Here is a 27,702-nt window from a genome sequence, read left to right as displayed (position 1 = left end):
AACGGAATCTAATTAGAATCGTATACAAAATCCGTTTCAAACGCAACAACCGGTTCCGTGTTCGAACCGGTTGTTGCGTTTGAAACGGATTTTGTATACGGCTTTGGCTTTGGCTTTTCTAAGAAATAGCTCTGGACTGATGGAAAAATCGCCTAATCGAAACTAAAGATCTCTTGGCCATAATTAAAATTAATGATTGATTATTGTTGATCGTTAATTAAGGTTTTAAACAAAGGAATATATCAAATTATAAAAAATGTGTATTATAATACTGTTTTGAACTGGCTTAGAGATGTTGTTAAACAGTTAAGCTGAATTTCATAATTTACTTGAAATCTCGAGAAAAGACCTGACAGCGACTCACAATTTTTCAGTGCGTTCAATTATTTCTAACAGATGCTTCCGGATTCGTTTTATTCAGAATTCGGATTGATTTGACTGGGGTGCAGTGGAGACAAAATGCACGAGACAAGCCAAAAGGCTCAAAGAGTCGAATCTCATTTTTGTTCTGCTGTTTTCAACGAGATTGGTTATTAAACATTTTTTCCGATTCACAATTATTCTATATTTGAAAATATGAAGCTACAAACAACGAGTTGGTTTTTATCATATGGAAATCAATTTTAGTGCTTTGGTTTTCTACCTCGAACATTATATTGTTGGGCTTTTTAGTCCAATAGTGCGTAGTGATTTCAGCTTTATCTACCCCTTCTTTTATTTATTCAGTTTGTCGATTCAAAATCTTTGCTTTTTCTCGATTTTTTAACACAGTAAGTTCAAAGTATCAACGCAAAAGTATCCTCCCTTTGGCTTTTCTAAGAAATAGCACTGGACTGATGGAAAAATCGCCTAATCGAAACTAAAGATCTCTTGGCCATAATTAAAATTAATGATTAATTATTGTTGATCGTTAATTAAGGTTTAAACAAAGGAATATATCAAATTATAAAAAATGTGTATTATAATACTGTTTTGAACTGGCTTAGAGATGTTGTTAAACAGTTAAGCTGAATTTCATAATTTACTTGAAATCTCGAGAAAAGACTTGACAGCGACTCACAATTTTTCAGTGCGTTCAATTATTTCTAACAGATGCTTCCGGATTCGTTTTATCTCGATATCTATTTCTGATTTGGGTAATCTTACAGAATCTACAATAATATGCATTAAAATCTAATGAGATGCTTCGGTTGCTTAACATTTATCTAAAACTAATAACAAGTCTATTATACTCTTACTATCAATCCACAGTTCACTTTGTAATGGACTCTAGTAACAAATTCCCTCTTGATTTTATTTCAGGATATCACAAACAGTGGCTGTAGTGCTGGCGATTGATATTTCTTGCAATGATGAATACTTTTAAAAGGTGAGATATTGATTGTTCTTGTTTTAGAGTGACTGACCAATATAGGTTCAGGATCTTTAGCATCTACCATAAGATTGTCATCAGGTTGTCCTAAGTTGAACAGTGACTTTGTGTTCTTTGGTGGGATTTTCACTGCAGTGTCGTCTAATGGGTGCTTAATGCCGTGCACAGGGGACGGTTGTTTTTCTTCTGAGAATGTTTTAGTGATCTTAATTTTTGGCTTTGTCGAATAATGTCTCACGGTACTCCTGATATTGCATGAAATCTTCGAAGAACCACTTGCGCTAGGTACTGCCGGATGTTCAAGAGCATGTGCCGGAGGGGAGGTGGGGGTGGCGATGAAGATGGATTCAAGTATACAAACTTTGGTTCGTTTGTACTAAATGTCGGACCTGGTGTTAAATTGGATGTTGTTTGGTTTCCAATTGGGCTATTTAATACTGAGTAACTCGAAAGCTTAGAGTTTGATGACCATAATGATTCCGACCTAAGCTTAATATCTGATTGTATATTGTTAATATCAGCCTTGCTTATTTCAAGAAATGTTTCTGATAATTGTCTATGTAAAAGAGGTTGTGCAGAATTTGTACCATTGATCGAAGGTCTTCGCGAGCCGCATGTAGATGGAGTTCTTGCCTGTATTTCGTAGTGGATTTCTATCTTTGACTTTTGCTTCCGCCAGAAATTGTGAAAAGATTTTCTTATGATTTTGTTTTTTATCCCATACAATAGTGCATTCACAAATGGAGATAACAGTAGCAACGTGGCCGAGATTTGTAAAACAATTTTTGGTATAAGTAAATCAGTCTCTACATTGTTTTTCTCCTCCGTTCTCACTGCTTCGATGACATTGTTCCACAAGTTGCAGAAGTAGTATGGACAATAGATGAAAATGATCGATCCAACTAATTGAAATATGCTTGAAACAGGACTGTGGTGAGTATGAATTTTAAGAGCAGTGGGATTCTGTACGGCGCTTGTGAAGCTCGGTATAAAGAAGGGATTTCGCTGGTGGGTGATTGTCAATTGAGCAGATAGCGTAACTTCCAAAATAGCTGATGCGATGCGATGTCGTTGGTATCGTGCAATCATTAGAACCTGAAGAACAATACAAAAAACCAATAAAATCATCATCCTTTAATTTAAATATTCTTAAATGGAGGCCGTTACAAATGGTAACGGATGGTAACGACTATGCCTGAAAACTCTGAATTGCGTGGTGGTATTAAACTACATTGAAAACGAATTGTTGCATGACATGACAGCCACAGTGTGTACCACACGCGATTTTGATTTTTCAGACGGGCATACCCAGTCAAATCAATCCGAATTCTGAAACGGAATCTAATTAGAATCGTAGACAAATTCCGTTTCAAATGCAACAACCGGTTCGAACACGGAAACGAAATTTGTATACGATTCTAATTAGATTCCGTTTCAGAATTCGGATTGAGTTAACTGGGTAATGCCTTTGCCATATGTTAAGTCCTCTTTAGTTAAAAATCTGAATACATTTAGCTTAGCGCACAGACAAACAGACATTGAAGCTCGATAATTTCATTTTTGAAAGGTGATCCCAAAAGCAATGTTAGCAAACTTGCACTACAGAGTGGCAATTCGAATGCATTCGAATTAAAAAGTTTGTTGTCCAGAACGCACAACACGTCGGTCATCGTCAGGTCCCGGATTTCTCCATCACAATCAGCTTCCAGCTTGACGGAACCCTCTCCGCAGTCAGCTTGACCCCGGACGACCCAGTCCGAGAATCATCGGCGCGTACTTATTGGACAGGCCCTTCAGCAGCAACCGAATCCCGGTCAGTTTTTTCAGGAGACCGATTCCTCAAACGTGTTGCGTATTGTGAAGGCAGACAAAAATCAAAATACGAGCGCAACCTGTCAATGCCTGTTGCGCCACGGGCTGATGTACACGCTTACGACAAACCACTAAATTTTTGTACGGCGCAACAGATTTTTTCGCGCAACAGAAGAGATGCGCACTTCGGTTTGGTGGTGCGCGGATAATAAGATGCCTCAAGCTTCGCGCGCTGTTTTCGCATTCTGGACCATGCCGCGCAGGTCTAAGTCCATGCTGAGACAGATAGTCGCCAGTGCTTGCTCCGAAGTATATGCGTCCAATTCCGGTTCTCCATCTACAGGATCCCGTACGGTGCGCCAGGACCGTTCCTTGATCAGGACCATCTTCGTGGCAAACGCCCAGGAGTTGTAGTTCTCGGAACCACGCAGCACCTCCTTCACCGGCAGCGAAACAGAACTTCCGGGTAGCCTTTGAGCACCAGGTTGAACCGCCGCCACGCCTCGTCCAGCGCCAGGAACTCGGACTTCTTCATCAGCCATCGTTTCGAGATAAACTTCTTCCAAATTCTTCAGTGAAAATTTTCTTCAAATTGTTATTTTCTCCAAACAGCCTTTGCTACGGAACTGTCTGGGCCCATAACCTAAAGGCAGTTAGATAACGAATGAATAGTTTTATTTGTAGCTCCCAAGTCATATAGCCTATTACAACTAACTAATTAATTCTACGGTTGCTACTCCAACCCTTATAAAGCCTGATCTACATCGAGAAACTGCTGCGATCCTGTTTTGCGCCGCGATGACAGGAATGGAAAAAAATCGCTCTAAATACGCAGACATTCCTGCGAGTATCTACAAGGGGCTGCGTTGGTTTCTGTTAATTCCCATTTGGAACTGTTAACGCAGAAATCCTGCGAAAATTTTCATTTATTTCAAAATTTAGAACTTGCGACCTGCGGCCTGAGATTTTAGTACAGAATCGCAGAACCGCAGCATTGTCATTGTAGAAGATCAGATTGATATGCATTTGTTTAAAACTTGCGATCCTTTGTGTTTCCTATAGAGTTATCTACGTGCGCATGTATTGCGTGTACGTACACAAAAAAAGATTGAGGTTAAATTTTGTCCGACCAACAAAATCAAACGGTGCGCTAGTGTGTGTACGCGAAACGTCATAAAGCTCTATAGAGCTATCTAAGCCCGATTTCACGCACACTAGCTTACCATTTGTTTTTGCTGGCGGGTACAAATTTTAACCTAAAAACCCTTCGTGTACAAACACGCAATACATGCGCTCGTAGATAACGTAGACCAGACTCAACAGCTGTCAGTCGTTTATAAACTATACACTCAAAGTAAAAAGTATCCTTTTTTCAAGTTCACCCGTCGTCACCCTTTGAAAGGGTACACGGAAAACCGGCATTAGTCTTTAAAGACTTATTTTTAGCCTTTTTTGAAGTTCGGTCAGTATTGTCAGAAAAAGGCCTAAAAATTAGTCTTTTTTTGGGCCTAAATTTTAGGCTTTTTTTAGAACTTAGTGCAAAACTTAGAAAAAGACTAAATTTAAGGCTTTTCTGTACTATAAACTTTGGTTCACGATTTGACATGTCAAATCAGAAAAAGTTGAAAGTTGCCGGTGGTGGTTGCTGTTCGTCGGACGGGGAAGGATTTTGGCCAGTTTGCAGGTAAGTTTTTGTGTTTTTCCTGCCGGGAGGTTCGGCAGGAGTGAGTAAGCGGTCGAACGATAATGTCTGCTATTTACCGGGTTCCCAAATTCCGGTCCTCGGTACGGTGGAGGAGGACGGGAACGCGTGAATTGAGCCGTGTTATTTGCGGATGGAGGAGGGAGGGAAGGAACTTTTTTTTGTGGACGGCGTTGTGTTTCTGAGTGCTGAAGGATGTTTTGAGTGCGACAACAGAGGACAGAAAATCTCGGAATCAATCCGCCGGGGATTGAATTTCAAAATGGAAGCGAAAAAGGACAACGAGGCGGGAGTGGACAACCGATGGTGGCGGTGAAAATGATGGTGGTGGTGGTGGTGGTGGTGGTTGTGTTAGTGAATGAGTGTGTATGAGTGCGGTGTGTGTGTGTGTGTGTGTGTGTGTGTGTGTGTGTGTGTGTGTGTGTGTGTGTGTTCAAAAATGTAATAATTTAAAAATTCAATCAAAAAATCAAAAATTCAGCAATTTAAAAAATCTAAAATTTTAAAATTAAAAAATTCAAAAATTTCTAAATTCAAAAATTCAAAAATACCAAAATTCAAAAATTCAAAAATTCAAAAATTCAAAAATTCAAAAATTCAAAAATTCAAAAATTTAAAAATTCTAAAATTCAAAAATTCCAAAATTCAAGAAAAAAAAATAAAATTCAAAAATACAGAAATACAAAAATACAGCAATACAAAAATACAAAAATACAAAAATACAAAAATACAAAAATACAAAAATACAAAAATACAAAAATACAAAAATACCAAAATACCAAAATACCAAAATACAAAAATACAAAAATACAAAAATAAAAATACAAAAATACAAAAAAATTACAAAATAAAAATACAAAAATACAAAAATACAAAAATACAAAAATACAAAAATACAAAAATACAAAAATACAAAAATACAAAAATACAAAAATACAAAAATACAAAAATACAAAAATACCAAAATACAAAAATACAAAAATACTAAAATACTAAAATACTAAAATACTAAAATACAAAAATACTAAAATACAAAAATACAAAAATGCTAAAATACAAAAATACAAAAATACAAAAATACAAAAATACAAAAATGCAAAAATACAAAAATACAAAAATACAAAAATACAAAAATGCAAAAAACATACATAAAAAGCTAGAAAAAATCGAAAAATAAAAACGAAAATTTAAAAATAAAAAGCTAAAAATTTCTTCAATTCTAAAATTATATATTCTTAACTTCTTAAATTCTTAAATTCTTAAATTCTTAAATTCTTAAATTCTTAAATTCTTAAATTCTTAAATTCTTAAATTCTTAAATTCTTAAATTCTCAAATTCTTAAATTCTTTAATTCTTAAATTTAAATCTTAAATCTTAAATTCTTAAATTTTAAATTCTTAAATTCTTAAATTCTTAAATTTTAAATTCTTAAATTCTTAAATTCTTAAATTCTTAAATTCTTAAATTCTTAAATTCTTAAATTTAAATTCTTAAATTCTTAAATTCTTAAATTCTTAAATTTTAAATTTTAAATTTTAAATTTAAATTCTTAAATTCTTAAATTCTTAAATTCTTAAATTTTAAATTCTTAAATTCTTAAATCTTAAATTCTTAAATTCTTAAATTCTTAAATTCTTAAATTCTTAAATTTTAAATTTAAATTCTTAAATTCTTAAATTCTTAAATTCTTAAATTCTTAAATTCTTAAATTCTTAAATTCTTAAATTCTTAAATTCTTAAATTTAAATTCTTAAATTCTTAAATTCTTAAATTCTTAAATTCTTAAATTTAAATTCTTAAATTCTTAAATTCTTAAATTCTTAAATTTAAATTCTTAAATTCTTAAATTTAAATTCTTAAATTCTTAAATTCTTAAATTTTAAATTCTTAAATTCTTAAATTCTTAAATTCTTAAATTCTTAAATTCTTAAATTCTTAAATTCTTAAATCTTAAATTCTTAAATTAAATTAAATTTAAATTCTTAAATTCTTAAATTCTTAAATTCTTAAATTCTTAAATTCTAAAATTTTTAAATTCTTAAATTCTTAAATTCTTAAATTCTTAAATTCTTACATTATTAAATTCTTACATTCTTAAATTCTTAAATTCTTAAATTCTTAAATTCTTAAATTCTTAAATTCTTAAATTCTTAAATTCTTAAATTCTTAATTTCTTACATTCTTACATTCTTACATTCTTACATTCTTACATTCTTACATTCTTACATTCTTAAATTCTTAAATTCTTGAATTCTTAAATTCTTAAATTCCTAAATTCAATTCTTAAATTCCTAAATTCAAATTCTCGCAACTCATCTTCAAAATATTGATTTTTTTATTTTCAGGTTAAAGCTGAACGCAACCGTGAATCTGTCGTATTCCGAATTACCGAATAAAAACATTCTTATAAATATTTAAATAATATACAACAATATTTTATTTTTCACTGTTTATTCCCGCTATTTTGATCCCCTAGCCTTTTCAGGCATAAAATAAGGATTCCGTCATCTTGGATTATGTCCGATTTGACCGCTCCCATTTCCTGCAAAAGCCTAAAATTAGTCTTTTAAACCAATAACTAAGTCTTTTAAGCCTAAAATAAGTCTTAATCAAGTTCCGCCATCTTGGATTATGTCGCTTTGACCCTCCCATTTCCTGCAAAAGCCTAAAAATTAGTCTTTAAACCTATAAATAAGTCTTTTAAGCCTAAAAATAAGTCTTAATCAAGTTCCGCCATCTTGGATTATGTCCGCTTTGACCCTCCCATTTCCTGCAAAAGCCTAAAATTAGTCTTTTAAACCTATAAATAAGTCTTTTTAGGCCTAAAAATAAGTCTTAATCAAGTTCCGCCATCTTGGATTATGTCCGCTCTGATCCTCGCATTCTCAAAAAGACTAAAATTTAGGCTTTTGACGATAACATAAAGCCTAAAATTTAGGCTTTTTCGTACTAAAACGAAACTAGTCTTTTAAAGACTAACCCATCATTAGGCTTAAAAAGACTTAACACGGTTAGGTTCGATAAAGCCTAATTTTAAGTCTTAAAAGACTAATGTCGGCTTTGCGTGTATCGAAAATGTACTGAATTTGACATACCCTTTTAAAAGGGTGACGCCGGGTGAACTTTAAAAAAGGATAGAAAGTATCCTTTTTGAGGATTGAAAGTACCCTTTTGAGGGATACTTCTGACTTTGTGTGTGTGTTTTTTTTTTACACTCAAAGTCAGAAGTATCCCTTTCAATCCTCAAAAAGGATACTTTCTATCCTTTTTTAAAGTTCACCCGGCGTCACCCTTTTTAAAGGGTATGTCAAATTCAGTACATTTTCGATACCCTTTTAAAGGGTGACGACGGGTGAACTTGAAAAAAGGATACTTTTTACTTTGAGTGTAGGCAGTTTCATTCGAGTTAATGAATCCGCTCTGTATTCACGCAGAAAAATGAGGCATATTTGAATCAACAAAACATTTTGTTGATTTGAAAATCAAGATTTTTGTTGAATCAACGCTAAACGTCAAAGCAACTTTTTCAAAACAACAAAAGATTTTAGTGGAATTGAGAAAATCAAGGTTTGTTTCAACGCAAAATCGGCGTTGATTATATTCAACAAAATTTTTGTTGAAACAAACCTCGTACAGGCTGATTGTACAAAACATTTTTCTGCGTGTTGTTAGGAGCATGTTAGAACCTGGGAGGGAGAAGCGAAGAGTTTTTCTTATTCTTATTCATTTTCTTGTTGTTGTTTTTGTTTTTTGTGCAAGATAATTTCTCTTCCCATTTAAATTTCCAGTCAGTCGTCATCTGCCCTTCTTGACAAAACAAATTTTCTTGCAGCTCATTTCAAAATAGTGCTCAAGATCGTACATGACTCATGTGATGCAACTTTCTCCGCGATTTTTTTTTTATTCATTACTTATTTTTATTTGGTCCTCTTCGGTGCCGAGACGAGGGTAGGACCGGAAATCATGAATGTGACATAAAAACTAATGAAAATATTTTTTTCAACTAATGACAGCAAGGGTCATTTCACATCATACTTGCAGGACATCAAACCACAGAGTAACACAGAGCGAGCAGTCCGAAGAAATGTCATTTTATTTTTTGGCTCAATGAGGCGTGCGATGTACCTGCGATGTACCACAAAGTGGAACCAAAAATCAAATGGCAGTAGTGACTCTGTCTTATTCTGTGATGAAACCGATCACTTTTAATTGATCTGGGTGGGTTTGCTGCTTTTCAACTGGGTGCTGAACTCGTTGAAGATCCTACACAGCTCAGCCGAACTGTAGAGTACCTCCTTGCCTTGTTCCTTCGTGACTCCACAGGCGTGAGGGGCCAGTATTTTGTTTGCTGCTTCCTGCTTGGCGAAGGCGATCCTTCTGTTTTTTTCCGGAACCGAACCCGACAGCGGACGAAACTACGCCGCCGTGAGTGCCGGTACTGCCGGACTTAGTTTTCTGTCATTTTACTTTCTGGTTGCAATAAAATGCAAAACCCGAAGTGAATTCGCTGTGACACGATCATTTTTCCGAGATGCCGGCATTACAGAGCGATTGTTTGAAAAACGGTGGCTTATGTTAAATTGAACGATCTTAATTTTTAGGCAAATTTTACCTACGATGATTTTTTTTCCATAAAAAAAAGAAACGTTCCGCTATTCATGTCAACCTCCAGCTCGCCGTTTTTTTCGCTTTGTTCCTATTTTCATCCAGAGATTTTTCTTCACTTCCTCCACAGCTATGGTTGTACTGAACGATTTATATATTTAAATACATTGACTAACTACTACTAACTTAATAAGTCTTAGTTTAAGCACATGTATGATTTATGGACATTGATTGATTTATGGTCATATTGGAAATATATCTCATGAATACAAGTTTTAAACTAAATCTTATCAAAAATAAGCAAAAATTGAAAAATAAATAAAGTTAATTATTTTATTTTAGCCTGAATTGTCTCAGTCCGAAAAAACATTTGCAAATTTAAAAACTTTTTAAAATTTATTTTCCTAACAAATACAATACTGCTCTAACCAAATAAAAACAGTAACAAAAATTGATGGCGGCTCTCACTGACAGTTCGCAAGTGGCTGACACTGACAACTAGGTGTATTCTTCTCCGCCCGACTCAGGTTAGAACATACTTCTCTTCTGCTTGTTTGTCTGTGTCTTAAATTATGAACGTACCTTCATGTTGCAACCAAAGATGAGGATTATGGGAAGAAATATTGTAAACGCTGTCAAGCTCGTGTTGTAGACCAAGGAGCCAGCAGTTTTATAGTTTGGTAGACAGAATTCATAAAACGTGTCATAATAATATGGTGAAACTTGTAGCAATTGAGGTAATGCAAAAAATATTGACACAATCCATCCGCATCCTAGGCCGATGAGCACCTAAAACACGGTCAAAATTCAATTATGTGGTCCTAGATGATATTTTAATTCTTGTTTATTATTTAAATGTACATCACACTTAAAGGATATAAAAAAATGACATAGGAAATAACGAATGAACATGGCATAAATACAAAAGTTGTGTAGCTATGAAAATTAAGTTGTGACATAGTTTACCTTAACATTAGTTAAGCCCCTATTTTAAACGACTAAGAAACACCGAATAGAGGCAAGCAAACAAAAATAGCATAGGTAGATATAATAACTTTAAACATTAAATGTAGTAATAAAATTTCCTTGAAGCATTCAAAAAAAAAACACCGCACAACATTGATTTGGCAATTTCTCAACTAGCATAAACTAAAAGCCCTAATCAATAGCCAAACATACAGATTGATCATAAATCTTAAAATAGAGTTATAGTAATTTGCAATTTATTGCTAATTTATTTATCTCTGCCCAGCTTTCTTTTTGTTTATAAATATTACAAAAAAAAAAATTAAGAAGGTTTCTTAACTTTATGCTTAGACGCAATCTAAAAATGTCAAAAAGAGGGTTAACATTGACAAATCTTACGCGCTTTTTTACAAATTGATCGAGTAAGCACAACATAGCCCAGTCAAATCAATACGAATTCTGAAACGGAATCTAATTAGAATCGTATACAAATTCCGTTTCACACGCAACAGCCGGTTCGAACACGGAACCGTTTGTTGCGTTTGAAACAGAATTTGTATACGATACGTTTTTTCGGACAGTGTAGTTGATCGTTGAGAACCGCATCGTGATTTATCCGATGGCATTCAAGCGCCCAGCAAGCAAGCTTCTTTTGCTCCCCGGTATAGATGGCTGGGATGGATTAGCCTTTGGCAACAACTCCAACGTCCCGATCGGATTCGGCTCAAGCTGTTCAATCATCCCGATCGGAAAACTTTCTGCTCGCGTCATCATTACAGCAGCGCTGGTCCAATCGAAAGCGGAAACAATCTCGTCCGTTTCTTCCTCTTCAGCGGCAGTAGCGGTCATCGCCCAGCAAGTGGAGTCCAAGATCAACAACAACCTTCACGCGAATGCGCAAGGGCACAAGTTTAACGATTTGTAGGGCAGCAATCAGTGGCCGAGCTCAAGTGATGGTGCTGAAAGCGGCGGAAGTGGTGCCCAGTATCATCACAGTGTTATCTATGTCACAATTAATCACGGTGTGGTTGGTGGGGGCATTACAGAGGGACACCCCACCCATATCAGGCGCAACAAGTCGGAGGAGGTCGGGGTTAAGGACACGAACCCGGCGGATCAAATCTTGTCTTGTTTTATGTTTCTCCTCAGCTCCAAAGCATCAAGCAACTAGACGACACCACCTTCCAGAAGTTCACATCTTAGTCAGCAGAAGTAACAGTAACAACAATCACAGCAATCTCAACTGATGGCAGGACCTCCAACGAGTAGCAGTGGCCATATGCAGTCACAGATGTGACAACAACAACACCAGCAGCAATCTCAGTCCGGACCGTACACGTCGCCAAACGAGCAGAACGTCATCATACATCCACATCAGTCGGGTCAACCGCCGAGCGGGTTAGCCGTGAAACACATCGTCCCAGATCCGATCAATTGGACCGGCAAATTACGTAAGCTTGCAGTAGTGCTTACCACCGTTCAATCCGTGACACCCTCTGGCCCCGTGATAACCACCATCACCGGTACGACCTTGAGCCCGGCGGTCCAGCAACATTTGTTAGACAGTTAGAAAACAAGTTAATATATTTTTTTAAATGGTTTCCAATATAATGAAAAACAAATTAATTATAATCAATAAACAACTGCCAAAAGGACCCAGACCACTTAAATTAAATTGAGCATGCTTGTCGGGACGGTGCTTTGTGGCGGTTTGTAAAACGCGAACAGATAGTAATCACCATCGGGTTGACGTCTTGACGATCTTTCTAGAGTCGAATCACCATTCCAGTGAATTCACCGTGATTTCCGCAGATGAATCCATCTTCGTGAAGATAGAAATGAACGACAGGTGACGACGCCTGCTGACGTCGTAATTCTTCGAATCGTGATCCGGACTGGTCTTGGGGGCACTCGCAAGGGGTAGGACAGTGAGTAATTTTGAAACTCTCGTTACTCAAAATTGTTCAGTTTTTCACGAACGACGTAACCCGCTTTGACACTGACGTTTGGATCGACATTTGTCACTGAGCATGATTGACAAAAACATAAAGAGCAGAAAACGTGTTTCGGCGACCCAAAGTTTTCAATTTTGTGTAAAATTTGTCCATGCAAAATCTTCATCCTTTTTTCCCTTTCGATTTCCCCTTGGGAGTCAGTGCGTAGGACCAAAAATTTGACCGCCCGTGAGCAAGCACCTTGGAGTGTTGCAACGAGCGATGTTCCGACGAAAACGACCAGGATTGAAAAAGGTTGGCGGCGGATACACGGGTTCAGAAAGTTGAAGTCGGGCCCAAGTTGTGGCCAGTACGTGATGCTAAAGTCGGCTTGAGTTTGTGAGTTTTGAATGAACGCGACTTTAAGAGCTTCCCGCCCAGGCAGATCACCACAACAACAAAAATGTTCAAAAAATTGCACTCAACATGCTGCAGTTTGAGATTATTAGCAAGACGGAAACACTCAACATAGCCCCATGATTGCGGCCCTGAAAGATGTTGGGGGACAGGGAAGTTTCTCTTTAGGGGACAAAGATTTGCGGCTGAAATTTACATGCGGAGGACGAAGGTGCGATTTCGTCGATCATCAGAAAGTCCATCCGGAACTAGGGTTCCAATCCTTGGAAATGCATCTCGCGAAGAAAATTCTGATTCGAAGAAGATTATTAGGGTTAGTGAAATTTCACGATTTCGCGGACAGCGTGAAATGCGTGAAATCTGACTTTTCCGCGAAATTCCGTGAAATTTTATGTTTTTGTGAAACTGTAACATTTTTCTTAAAATATTTTATCAAACCCAAATAGGAATAAAATCATCTTAAGAACTATTGTAGAATTAAGCGAGTAAATACCCTCTTTCATATAGGGTTAGTGAATGTTGATTTCGTAGATGGTGTGGAATTCTTGAAATTTATGAATTTTCTCTGTTTTTTCAGATAAGATCATAATTAATACTTCAACCATAAAGACTATTCAGGGTTGCGAATGAGCGAGCGCTCACGGAAGGCTTGCTCGCTCCAGCTGGAGCGTGAGTTTTTATCAGGTAGCTCGTGCTCGCTCACGCTCACCGGAGCGTTTTGCGCTCACGTGAGCTGGTGAGCCAAAGTAGGTAGTTGTTTTTTCCTGTTGAAGCATCTGCCTGTTTGAAACGAAGTTTCCAGAACTATCTCAGCACAGGCAGCAAAAACAAACAAGAAAGTGGTCGAACAAACAAAAGTATGCAATGAAGTGGATTTGGTCAGCGAACCGAAATTTACGTTCTATTTAAAATCTAAATTTACGTTCTATTTTTCGAACAATTAACAAAAAACTTAATTCATAATGTAAACATTCATTGACGTGAAGAGATGCACTATTTGTTCACAAATCAAATCCATATTTGACCATATTGTATTGCTGTTATGTACCAAAAAAATGACAATTTATGTATGTTTTGATTATTTTGAATAATCTTTTAAACAGTTACAATCATTCATGTTCAAAAAATCATATATAACTTGTAATTGAATATTTTCAGAGGTTTGGTTGCGGAAATGTTGAATAAAATCCACTTGTTGGAAGAAGAGCCAACCTTTTTGTGGTGAAAAATATTGACAATTTATTTGATTTGAGTCAAAAGGGTTATTTCAACCATTAGCAATTTTTAGGCTAATATTTAAAAATAGAACTGTTTCAAAAATGTTACCCTATTTTCTGAAACTTCTACCAAATAAAGACTAACCTTATAGAAATGATCATCCATTTCTTATCACTGAATCATTTAAAGATTTAATAAACGAAATAACTTTTTTTTAATAGTAGCTAATTCTGACCCGCAATCTGGAAATGTAGTCAAAACACTGATTAAGTACCGTCAGTGGGGGTGACTATGGGCCAAAAAACGATTCACCTCTTGTAATTTCTTAATAACAAAAACAATTTAAATAACATCGAAAATCTTTCAACGTAGATTTGTTCTTAGATAGTTTACTAACATTTTCCCAAAATATGGGAAATTTTGATGAACACTACCTTTAATGCCAATAGTTTGAACTAAAATGATGCTCAAATACAACGATATGGTAAAAACAAGTCATCCAACAGTGTTTCTTGTTCGAAGGAATCGTATTGACAATGTTTGAAGTGGAGATTTTCAAACATTTGGGTAGTTTTTGAGCAATCCCAACAAAAATATTAGAAAAATGATTTTTCGAGAGGTCATTTTTGGCCAAAAACGTACCTCAATTTTAGACAGCTGCCAAAATAACCGGATTTGTTCTAGGAACGAGATTTTTTTCAGCGAAGTCATCTTAAGATGTCCCCTACACAACCTTTTTAGCAGAATCCAGTTTCATTGAGAAGAATCTGAGGAATGGTAAAATCCGTAAAAAATCAATTTGACCCAATCTCACCCCCCCAGACCCAATGTCACCCCCACTGACGGTACATAAAACAGTTTAATGTTATATTTTAATCAACGAAGCATTTAACATTGAATCGAACTTACCAATGCATAAATCCTCTTGAATCAATTCATTGTTTTGTAAGTTTTTCTAATGTTTACAGGCCCTTTTATTTAGGCGTCTATACCCCTCCCCCCTTACCTCTCTGCTACAATAAGGCTTTTAAATTCTAAAATATTTATACATTCAACTGTATGTCTAAAAAATGATTTGACTCTTGCAAATCCAATCTTTTATTTTAAAACAAGGTTGATGAAAATAAGCTATTCCAATTCATATATCATAAAATTTGTTCACAAAATCATATGTCCTCAGCCCTACTGCACCTCAAGCAAAAAATTCATCTAGAATTGAAATAAAAACTTAAATGATTAGCGACACGTCCAAAATGAGCGCTCCGTGAGCGAAATATGAGCGCGAGCGCGAGCGTGGAGCAAACGCGAGCTGAAAAAATCGGAGCAAACATGAGCGCGGGCAAACGTGAGCTAGCTCGCGCAGCGCTCCTCCTCACGAATGAGCGAAAAGTGAGCGCTCACGAGCGCGTGAGCGCGTGAGGAACGCAACACTGAGACTATTTAAGTAAATTCAATTAGTTTTCTCGATATGAACCATTTAAAGAATTGTTCAGATTTTGCAGTTTATCTAGAAACTAACTAAATTTAGTAATATTTCCATTTGCTGTTTCAGTAGTGAAACTTTAAATACTTTTTTTTAAAGGTATAATTTTAGAATAAATTAAAAGAATTAAGCTTTGTTTTATTCGAAATAAAATGAAGAGATTTTTTTTATCTTTCAATTCACCTTTTAGAAACATTTCAGATTTTTGAGTCCTGTTTAATTTTAACTATATTTGATATTTGGGTGGATGATTCCCGTGAAAGTATTTGATATTTAGGTGGAATTTGTGTGGATGTTAAAAAACACCTTTCTTTGTTTTCTTTACTAATTTTGAATATAAATTTCGATTTCGTTACAAATTATATTATTTTTATCAAAATCAAAATTTAATTTTTGAAAAGAGAGATGAAAACCTAAAAAATAATTTTAAATTGGCTAAATGTCGCAGAAAATTCGAACCGTTTTACTCATTTTGGCTAGAAAAGATAATTAAATTTTGCTTCGATTTGCAATTTAATAAAATGTTAAGTGATAAAACGTCGAATATTAAAAAAGCAGTTCAATAAATAAGAATACGCATGTCTACATTTTGTTTCTAAATATAAATAGGTTCCAACTAAAACCAGATGGATTTTTTTTTGAAATTAAGAGATTTTTTTTGTGTTACATTCAAAATTAGTGAAGATTTTTTTGTCTATTCAAGAATAATATATAATGAAGCATAAAATGTAGTTTCTGTGATTTAAACATAAGATTTTCAGAGTTATTTTAACATTTTTCACGTTCCGCGAAATTTGCGTGAAATGTGGTGTTTTGAAATTGAGGGCCCCGTGAAATTTGCTATTTTCGAGCGTGAAAAATCACCAAGCCTAAAGATTATCTACACCAAGTCGGTCACATCAAAGGTGACTCTCACGCCAAAGGTCAAACAAACTGATTTCGAGCAAGAGCTGTTTTAGGGCATGCCTTTTGTTGTATTAGTCTAAGAAAATTTAGTCAATATATAATTGGTCTAGTTTTGTTTATCGTCTGCCTGTGTGGATCAATCGGACCGCGCACTGGACTCACAATCCAGAGGTCGCCGGTTCGAATCCCGAGGCGGACGCAAAATGCTAAGTGTAAATATAGGTATTCGGTGCCCTCTCCCCGTGCCCATACCTTCACACTTAGCAGACCCGGGAGGCGGAGTCTTGTCGCGAAAAGAACGATACACGCCTGTGGATCCGTTGACGAAACCGCAAGGTTTAACAGGGCCACATTATAAGGTGTTACGTCGATTCCGTTCCGTTTGTTTATCATTTATTGCATTACTCTATTCTCCGTACCTCGTTGCGCCCCTCCTCCAATCTCGCTGGAGTCTTGTATCACCATCTGTTCTTATTCTTCTGCAGATACCTCGCGAATCTAGAAAAAAAGCCAGTTCATTTCTTCCACGCAGGTTCCAGTCATTGAAATCTGACTTGATTTTTTTCGTTTGCTGTAGAAAAGAAACACAAGTGGCTAGAAAACCTCCCGGCACTCGTTCCGAGGCACATCTCAATAAATTCATCGCACAACTCTGGATCAGTCGTGAAGCTCAAACAAAGACGCCTGAAATAAACAGTAATTTGCTGACTGCGTTTTTTTTTTAAATTAATTTAAAACACTCACGGCATACTGCCGGTTGAAGAAACCCTTACCAACAGCGTTCCGAATGCACCGGAGAAAGCTTTCCCCGCCGTCCTTGAGGATGTCAACTTCCGTAGAAGGGAACTCTATGTACTTTTTTGCTCAATTTGTCGTAGGTTTGGTCTTCAACGTAGTTGGCAGGGTAGTCGGCTTCTTGGTCTGGTTCGTGTTCCGTGAGGACTTGTTCCGGTCTGTGTTCCGTGGAGATGGCCTCCGCCGCGGACGGGTCGTCCGTATTTGCGCACTCTGCATTGAGAATAATGGTGTAGACGTAATCTGGTTCCGAGGAGGTAGTAACTGCGGTGGTCATTCAATGGACCGTTTTGACTTGGACCGGAGACGCTTCCAGCGGGACGAATATCTTGCGGGGTGATCGATGCTCACTGGGTGACTTTATAGATTGGATTGCAACAATTTTCCTGTGGTCACTGCTTCCGCCGTCGAGTTGGAACCGTACGTAGAACGTGTACCTCGTTTGAAGGTGATGTTGGAGTTGGAACGAGAGTTTGAGTCTTTGGTAGGCGATAACTTTTGAAGTGGCCAGATTCCAGAAAAGATGAAAGTTTGTTTTCGAAGCGAAATTGGGTTCAAAACAAAAATAAAAACAAATTTGACAGTCGCACGCAAAAGCAAAAACTAAGTTTTCAACAAAGCAGGTTTGGCGCTGTCAAATGTCAAATTGCAAGAGGTATTTAATTCCTTAATATATTAACCTGGCCATGGTCTTCGTTTCGTACATACACTTATGGTACCAAGTGTTCTGAGTCCTGTTTAATTTTAACGATATTTGCTTTAACGATATTTATTAAAAAATACTACATTTTATGTTTTCTGTTCCTATTTGGAATAAAAATTTGGACTTCGTTGCAAATCACATTATTTTGGCCTATTGACTTAAAATTTAATTTTTGATAAGTTAGATGAAAACTTTAAAAATTATTTTTTATGTGCTAAATGCCGCTGAAAATTAAAATTATTTTACTCTTTATGGCTGGACAAGATTTTTAAATCTTGGTTTGATATGAAATTTAAAAAAATGTAAAATGATAAAACAGAAGCAAATCAGCAAAAAAATTTTAGCAGTTAAGCAGTTCAGTAAATGAGAATACGCATGCCCTAGATTTTGTTTCAAAAAATATATAGAGCTCATCCATAAACCAGAATAACATATAATGAAGCATAAAATATAGTTTTTGTGATTTAAACATAAGATTATCAGAGTTATTTTGACTTTTTTCACGTTCCGCGAAATTTGCGTGAAATTTTGTGTTTTGAAATTGAAGTCCCCGTGAAATTTGCAATTTTCAAGCGTGAAAAATCACTAAGCCTACTTATTATATACGCGGTAGGGTGTTCCCATGGTCGTCCACCTAAGTAAAACCTTACAAAAACATACAAATTTATGAATCCAGTATAGTAGCCTTATGCTTTGGAATGTTTTTACTTGGTTGAAAAAGACGACTTATGAAATATGTTTGAAGCACTTAAAAAAATGTGTTTTTTCGACTAACTTTCCAGGGTGCGGGGCAGAATGGGCCATCTTAGAAAACAAGCCATTTCGTCTAATACCAAGTTGAAGGGTGGGAAGAAATTACTTAAGTAACCTTTCAAGCATAGTTTCCATGAAGTTTGATCACTTTTATAAAAATAGCAATGCGCCAGTGCCAACGCACACCGTGGGTTTGGTTTTCTAGCTTCGGTACGAGCCTGAACCCATTTGTGTGTTGGTATCTTGTTCATCGTACCAGCGCACCACGACACTCTCGGCTCGCCCTGTCTTCAAAAAAATTGTTGGGCACCAACATTTTATCTCGCAATCTACGCCTTCTCTGACCAAATTTAGAGAAATCATCTGAAATAACCTTCAAAAATCAGTTTTTTAACGTAGCTATTCAGGGCAAAGTTTTAGAGAGAAGAGCTCTAAAAAACACACCTTTTTGTTTTTTGACATGCCAATTTGGACTTAAGGGTCAAGAGCCATTTTAAGGTAAAAAGATGCAAATTTAAAACTTAAATATCTCGAAAAAGCGCAGGCTAGATTTACCCTCTACAACCCAACCCCGCTTCTAGACGGGCTTCGATCTAAAAATTCGCCAAAAATCAATTTTTAAACCAATTTTTGATATTCAAAAAGTATTGGAAAAAAGAACTCTTAAAATTTTAGAAGAACGCAACGTGTGGGAGTTCTGCAGCGGAATTGGAAAGTAGCAGCCCAGTACCAAATCCAGTGGCAGCGCATCTGGAGACAGCCGGAGGTTGTATGAGCAGTAAAAGTAAAGTAAGATATCAAGCACAATACTATCCTCAATTCAAACTGATGTAAATACATTATTTTCTGGTGGTTACAAAACGATTTTTTGCCAACATTTTTTTTAATAAGTGAACAACTAAAGCAAGAATGAAAAAGTTAAGAGTGAAGCATGAACGTATAAAGAGAGTCGAATGAATTGTTCAATACTTATGAGACACTGCAGAAGAAGAGTAAGTGGTGAGTACATCATGGTGTCAGGTTTAGTTCGGGTTTTTTTAAACTAATAAACATAATTAAGAATGTCCGTTTCAAATGAAAAACTACTTACCTTTTTAGTGTTTATAAGGGCTCCATAGTGTAAGGGCGATGCAATCGCAAAGTACCTGTCAAAGTTTAATGCGCATAGATTCCATAACGCAACCGAATGCATAATATTAAAGCTTAAACCGAATATAATGCATGCGATATCCACCAAAACGAGCAGATTCAGCAAGCTCATGACGTAGAAAGTTAGGTACGTAAAACATATTAAAGTGTTAACTACACCCAAATGTAAAAGCAAAAGTTTATTAACATAGGCAATCTGAAAACGAGAAATCCATTAGAACCATTTTTTTTAATTTGATCAACACGTTTACAAGATTCAGTAATAGCTAAGTAATAGCTATGTTATTTAATAAGTTTTATTTTAAACTTTTTAGTCGTTTCAAATAGATATATGTACACTTTAAATAGGTATATTTTTATTCACATCAAGCATAACTGATGTAAACATTTTAAAGTTACACTTCAAATCTAATGATGAAGTTTTGTAATCTTCACAAAAGATTTGGGAAGCGCGATTTAATAGTTTCATTATTTTTAAAATAAAACCATATCCAATGCTTTTGTATTATCACCCCCATGCAACGCTCCACATGCTATGAAAATAAACTTGATAAATACTGAATACACAATTGAAATAAATAATACAATTATCATATGTGATAAATTTCATGCGACGGTCGAAAACAAAACAAAAATTATTCAATGGTTAAAATATGTACTTAAATATTTTTAGGTTTTGAATTTTCGATTTGACCATAAATTAGTCCATAAACAGTCTGTCTGACAGACAGTCTGTGGTTAAAGCGGATTACGCACTTCGGAAGAAACCGGTCGAGAAAAAAATCAAATGGGCAGCAGCGGCAGCGCAAGCAAGTCAGAGAGGGTGAAGAAAAGCCCCAAGAAATTGCTCCTCTCCTTTGTTCTGCTGTTCGTAAAGCTGTTTCTTGACCCCTTTCCTTCCGATCTGCATACTACTAGTATAAAAAGTACGTGTGATTAACTGTAAAACACCTCGGTAATTTAATAATATTTTTCACGATTCTGATATCAACTTTAGTTTCTAACGACCATCAATTTATTTATTTTTACTTGTATTTAAAAATTAAAATACATTTGTGTAAAACACATAGTGGCTTAACTATTTTTAATGTTTTCAATTTCACAAACTGTTTTTTATTTACCTTTCTATAATGTTGTCACGTACGTTTACTCTCGAATGCAGCAACTGCATTACCGTCATCTGGGTCGAATCGGAACACATGGGGCGAATTGGGACAGCTGTTTAAACAATCTTGCAGCCTAATATTTTGATATTTTCGAGTGGTTTTGAGTAGATCAGATTCAGAGCAACAAATTTGTACATCCATTTCCAAATTTGATGCATTTAACTGCTCTAAAACGTGCTGTCCCTATTCAGACTATAGTCCCGATTCGCCCCAGATGACGGTACAATAATCATTCATAATATATTTAAAAAAATGTCCATGAAGGGTATCGGGGCCGTATTTACAAAGCAGATTCAGTGGCTATTTCTTAACTTAATGTTAAAATGTTAAGGTTAATGTTAACATTCCATAGGTCACCTTCCCTAAGGTGTTGTGATCGTTGTGATAAGGCCCAGCTTGTAACGATACACTACCTTCCCTTTAATATTAATCATTAATATTTAATCGATTCCAGAAGGGAAAAGATCACCAGTTGTGTTGGTCTGAGTCGGGATTTGAACCCCGATCTACCGCTTACGAGGCGGAAGCGTTATCCACTAGGCTACGCTTGGTCCACGATAATTATATAATACTTATCAATTACTCAAATAAAAAATGAACATAAATTTATAATTATATTTAGATGAATCAACTTGTTTAGAGAAAAAAAGAAAATTTAAATATGTTAAACGACATTTTTTACTGACATTTCATTCTTATTTTTAAATAATCTTGCTCCTTTTCGGTCTGAGTTTCATTTCCATGCCTATGTATAAGTATTTCTTTTGTCTGAAGGCTGATGGAATCGATTTCCTGTGCAGCATGGAATGTTTCATGTCCATTGAATCACTGGAGTACCTTCTGAAGTGAAAAGAAAAGTAAAACTAAGACTTACTTGCTTGGTGAAGGTAACTATGAGTAGTATATAGCCGTTAACAATGATCCCTATTAGAACAGTGATAATAGCAACTATTTCCAAGCTTAATGGTAACATTCCATTGGTTTCATAGTGTTGATTTTACAATTGTTGTCCGTCTCTGCAAAAAGGAGAAAAAAACTATGAGGATGCTGGGGTTAATAATAAAATTGCATTAGATGTCCTGCTAATTTCAGCATTCTATCCTACACCTGAAGGACACTAGCTGTAAAAGCTCCGTAACAGAAAAAGGAAATAAAGTGAAACTAAAATCAGTCGGCACTTTCTACTCCTATGTTTTTTTTTTTTTTTTTACAAACTTATTTTTATTAGGTCCTTTTAGGTGCTGAGACCAAGTTAGGACCGGGAATCTACATTTTGAAGTTAAATCTAAAAATAATTAAACATCAAACAAAATAACTGTGGACAACGCCGAGTTCACTGCGAGGTTCTTGGCGACTTCCTTGAAGAAAGGTATCAACGGCTCGAGAAGCAATCTGGTTGGTTCACTCAAAACCGTCAGAACCATTTCCAAAATTTTGGAAAACGGTATTCGGTGGTCTTCAGGCTGCCCATTCTGCCTCGAAACAGCAGGCCCCGGCTTGGTGGTTGAGACTGGAGGAAACATACGGTTGAATGCTGCCGCTCCCGGTTGTGGCTGACGAGTTTCTGTTGGTTGATTTCCGGTTATCTTTTGAAGAGGCCAACTCCCTTCAACACTTGTTGCACCGTAAGATGATCTTCACTGACCACACCGTCGATCTCCACCGAACGCGCTGGGATCCAGACTCGGTATTCGACGCAGAATTTCGGGTCACAAACAATTCCGTTCGCCTCCTTCGCGTTGTTGAGAGCAACTCGTAGCTTGTTCCGGTGGAGCTTCGTCACTTCTGTCACGCCTGAGTAGTGCTTTTCCAAGTCCGCCGCAATCGGCATCACGTTCAGGGGCTTGGACTTCGGCCGGAAGAAAACGACCCACTGTCCTCATGGTACTTGCGAACGCGCGGGGTTGGGTGACCCGTTTCCGAAGACTTCTCCAGCTTCTTGTCCGTTGCCGGCTGCTTCTCCGCCTGAAACCCGTCCGGTTTCTCCCACACACTCTCCTTGGTAACGCTGTTCCAGTAAAACAACTTCCCCTCCTTGGTCCTTTGTTCCGTCCACTCACGCGCGCGAAATGCGATGACTAGCTCGAGAGACGACCGCTCGCGGCTAGAGCTGACGACTGAATGCTACTCCTATGTTGCAGCCAGTGTTGTCACGGTTCGTTCACTCGAATCGTGGTTCGAACGATACGTCATGACGCTCAAGTGTGGTTCGCTTATGATTGCGAACCAAGCACGAGCGAACCACGATCGAACGTTTGCCGTGGATCGCATGAACCCTTGCTCTCTCATCGCGAATGTGAGTGAGAGGCAGGCATGCCAGATTTTGAAGATTTTCGGGCACATCACAAAAACGCAAATGAGTTTAACTTGATGGCAAAATAATATTTAACAAATCTGTTTTTGGCAAAAGAAGCAAAACATAGTTATCTTTTTCGTGAGTAATTATTTTAATTAAAAATCATCGAATAACATGGCAAAACAATACGTTTGAGCATTGAGCCTGTGCTCGAAAATCTTCAAATGTGGCATCCCTGGTGAGAGGGACCATCAATGAGCGGTTCGCAAGAAGAGCTCAAAAACAGCACTCAGAGAAAAATATTTCATGATTTTGACATCAGAAGGCTGCGGCAGACGGCTTAAGTGACTATGGAGCGCTATAGAGCATGGCTGCAACAACTCATTGGGATGTTCTGGGTCATCCAAGGACTCCCTGGAGTGAAGATCTGTGGGTCTACCACCGTAACAAGCAAGAGGTCAGCGGTTTTGACCACGGATCATAACCGGGATCCAGGGAGTCCTTGGATGACGCAGAACAAGTATCGTTATCGTGCCGACTATAAAGATAATCATTATCGTTATCAAACCTTGGGGGCAATCCACAAACCACGTGGACACTTTAGGGGGAAGGGGGCTGTTTGTGAATTGTCAACGCTCCATCTAAAAGGTTTTTATATGGAAATTGTCCACGGGGGTGGTTTAGATTTCCAAAAAAATGTCCACGTAGTTTATGGATGGTTCCTTGATAACTTTATCGTAAACATCGTAAATATCGTATCGTATCGTTTTGTGGGAGTGAAGAATAAAAACAAATAAGTTTTTCTATCAGTGCCTACATTCTCCGTTGGCGAACCGTTCGCTGAACGCTCTCTTTACTCCGTTCAGAGCGGAGCGGCAAGCGAGCAGAGAAATGATGATCAAAATTTTGGTTCGCGAACCATTCAAACCCGCCGCTCTGAGCGTTCGATAAGCGCTCACCCGATAGGTTCGTCGATTGAGTGGTTATGATACACTCATAAGCGAACCGTGACACCACTGGTTGCAGCTCAATGTTATACTTCTTGATACACACTTTCTACAGCCACAACACTATGGAGACACACTCTTATTATTTTTTGACGTAGACTTACGTCTTTGTCGAAGGTACTGGGGTGTCATTCCAAAAAACCCGGGCCAAAGGCCTGGATTACTGCGTCATTCTGGTATTTTTTTTTTTTTTTCTATAATAAATATTCTAACTAAGAAATATTCGGAGTTTGAAGGTTGTAGGTTTAAAATTCGCTGAATGGTGAAGGTCTGCCAAGTCGAAAATGGAAAGAAAAACCTTCCTTTTGCCTTCCTCACCTCACTGAGGCAAGGCTTTAAAATCACTCGAAAAATGAACTTCTTAAATACACCTCCTAGATATACCTTCACGTATACCTATCGACTCAGAATCAAATTCTGAACAAATGTCTGTGGGGATGTGTGTAGACATGATTTTTTTTTCCACACGATTATTTCAGAACTGGCTCAACCGATTTTGGCCGGATCTGCCTTATTCTGTTCGTTTTGGGGTCCCCTAAAACCCTATTAAATTTTATTCTGTTTAGTGAAGTACTTTTAAAGTTATGCCATGAAAAAGTTTTTTTGTATCTACAAAAAAGGATGATTTTTGCATAACCTCAAAGGCCGGGACTTTTTGCTTACGCGCGAGAGCCGCAGAGCATGAGTATCGCCCGGTTGCCACATAGAGAGCCTATATGGAGAGGCGAAATGTCACTCTCAGGGTTCCAATCGAAATGTCAAATCTGTAGGTCCCAAGCAAGTGTCTGCGTCTCTTCTGGAAAAAGTCTGTTGTAATTATGTTGCTGACTGAATACATCATTTTGTCTCGACAAAGATTTACACGAACTTTTTACTGAAATATACAACTCATAAGACATTGTATACTAAGACTAGGGAGACAGCATGCAATTCCATCGTGCATCTAATGTTGGCATATTAACACTTTTAAATTTAATTACAGCCTTTTCTCCTTTATTTTGGAGAGTTGGTAAAAAGAATTGAAAATTGCTGTTCTGGTAAGAACAATACTTATAAAAAATTAAAAGAAAAAAAGAAAAGATTAAAAACTCTTCAATCAATTTGTAAATACAACCTAAAATACAACATGAATGTGAGGAAGGCACCAACCACCTTAAGGTGGATCAAGTAACGTTTTTTCCATAGTTGTACTATGTAGATATTTATATTTTTTTTCCTCCATCATTATATATTTTCAGAAAGGTAATTGATTCATCTTTTCAAAAACATTTACTATATTGTTACCGGCAAAAACAAATAAAAATAAGAAAAATTGATTTGGCTTCTTGTAAACATTCTTCCTCCCCCTTCCCTGATGGTACAATGCTCCATAAACCGTTTAAAATTGTGGGGACTTCAAATAGAGGTGGATTTTAACTTAAAAAATCAAAAATTATAACATAGCAGTGCATAACACAGACAGAGCATAAATATTCACCACTTCAATGCATGTGGGTTCAAATATATGAAAAATCTAAAATAATGGAAAATTTAACTTCTTTTTTCGGAAAAGTACAATCAATCGGTCAGTCGATCAGTACAAAAATCAGCCAAAAATCGAGAAAATAAAGTGAGAGATGTAAACCGGTAACATGGAGTGAAACTTTTGCAGCTGTCATGGTAAAATTCACAAACACTTGACGAAAAGTTTAACTCCATGTTTACACATCTCGATATTACCAATAGTATGTAGGTAATTTTTTCCCATGACCCATGAAGAGTATCGGGGCCGTATTTACAAAGCGGATTTAGTCGCTTTTTCTTAACCTCAACATGTGAAAAAAATGTGATGAAAAACAAATTGATAAATAATTCAAGTATTACACCAATTGTATTAAAATATTGTGGCAAAATAATTCTTATTTTAAAATAAGTGAAAAATTCTGATTGCAGATTCAGAAACTAAAAAACCATTTTGTCTAATAAATATAATAACGAAGTTTTTTCAGACAAACTAGGGCATTCTCCAGGATGGTTCTTGAAAGACTGGCTGCGCTAGGGTTAAATTATCAATGATTAGAACGTAAATTTTATAAGACGTTAAATTATAAAACATTTTTGCAAACTCAGTACTTCAATTGGCCGCAGCTTCAATAGAATCAACAACCTTGATGTCGCCGAAAATACCCAAGCCAAAACTTCGTCAGGGGGATTCCGATCATAATCAAAAACATGTTTGGTGACCACTGATCCATTACCACTATCACAAAAATCGATAAAACGTCTTGTGTCAGGTGTAGCCAACTATAAATAACATTTATATAGATAGATTGAATTATTCGTTTGCATGAATCAAACCATCAGTGTCCCTCAGTCAAAAATTGTTGTATTCTAAGCTGGAGAAAGAATTGAAGACAAAATTGCAAATCATGCACTGACAACATGTGGACCTTACCTTTTACTTTTCAAATTAAAATTGCTTGAAAATATATAATTTTCTTTAAATAGATAGATTGAAAAATTCAAATCAAACAATTCACTATGTATGACTTACGCCTAAACATTCACATTCATGAAAATGGGAAAGAAACGACTCTCTGAGAGTGTTGTTTTCCAATTCGATCAGAAATCAATTTATAGCACTCAACATGTATCTAGGCAATAAATCACAGTTTTTCTGTTTGATTCATGACAGGCGCTGGGACACATCATTCATTAAATGGTGTGAAGCAATGGTCGATAAAAAAAAAGTACTTTTCTATTGCACACTCGAACGAATACTTCAGGAATGTTCTTTTAAGGGTTAATCAAAGGGCGCTAACGAGGCATCTTGTGTGAATGATTTTTAAGCATGATGTTGAGCAGCAAAAAAGATAGAGTACATAAACCGTATGTATAAAGTGAAAATCCGCAGACACGTTTCAGAATATAAGAAATGTGTAAACTGTTAGATGAAAGGTACTTAATCGCTTATACTTACACCGCGTCTTTTAGCGGTATTAGGTGGCAAATAATCCGAACATCAAATACTGCTGCCGTTCACACTGCTGCTGCTGCTCAGAAGATTCGAATTTCAGAACGAAACCATGCGAACAAAGCGCAACAGAGTGAATTTACATAATCCTAGCCTCTGGAGGATGCCGATGGACTCGACAAGGACTTTCCCCACTTTTTTTAGATTTGATTTCGAAGTCACCACCTGATACACTACTCAAACCCCCGAATAAAGCACTGGCTGCGATTAAACTATAACTAACATCGTATTATGGCCGTAATGACATGAATAATACATGTCCTCTAATCTACTTTCAGTAAAAAAAACAATTTTACAAATGTCACACTGCCAAACAACTGAACCTTAAGAAACCCGCCGACTGACTAACTTTTTCCTCAATACTCCCAAAAGGCAAAAAATGTTCGCTGTGCGTAAATTGGGAA

At 36.4% G+C, this 27,702-nt stretch overlaps 1 protein-coding gene across 4 annotated transcripts; it reads right to left on the bottom strand.

The window, feature by feature from the left end:
* Window positions 1-540: 540 nt before the first annotated feature.
* Window positions 541-27,702, bottom strand: LOC6051185 (alpha-1A adrenergic receptor). 4 transcript variants are annotated; one of them, XM_038267042.1, is made up of 6 exons: window positions 27,382-27,702; window positions 27,245-27,317; window positions 21,857-21,998; window positions 19,758-20,012; window positions 10,075-10,281; window positions 541-2,467 (listed from the first exon to the last, which is right to left on the bottom strand). In XM_038267042.1, exons 3-6 carry the CDS (start codon window positions 21,953-21,955, stop codon window positions 1,607-1,609), a joined length of 1,422 nt encoding a protein of 473 aa, XP_038122970.1. In that variant the 5' UTR covers window positions 21,956-21,998; window positions 27,245-27,317; window positions 27,382-27,702; the 3' UTR covers window positions 541-1,606. The 4 variants fall into 4 exon arrangements, with proteins under 4 accessions (XP_038122970.1, XP_038122969.1, XP_038122972.1 ...); XM_038267041.1 differs by having other exon boundaries at window positions 27,245-27,702; XM_038267044.1 differs by lacking the exon at window positions 19,758-20,012 and having other exon boundaries at window positions 27,245-27,701.

The sequence above is a fragment of the Culex quinquefasciatus genome, chromosome 1 (assembly GCF_015732765.1).
Source record: "Culex quinquefasciatus strain JHB chromosome 1, VPISU_Cqui_1.0_pri_paternal, whole genome shotgun sequence".
NCBI classification, from domain to species: Eukaryota; Metazoa; Arthropoda; class Insecta; order Diptera; family Culicidae; genus Culex; species Culex quinquefasciatus.
Note: the sequence above shows the minus strand (reverse complement) of the source record. Positions and strands in the feature narration are given on the sequence as shown.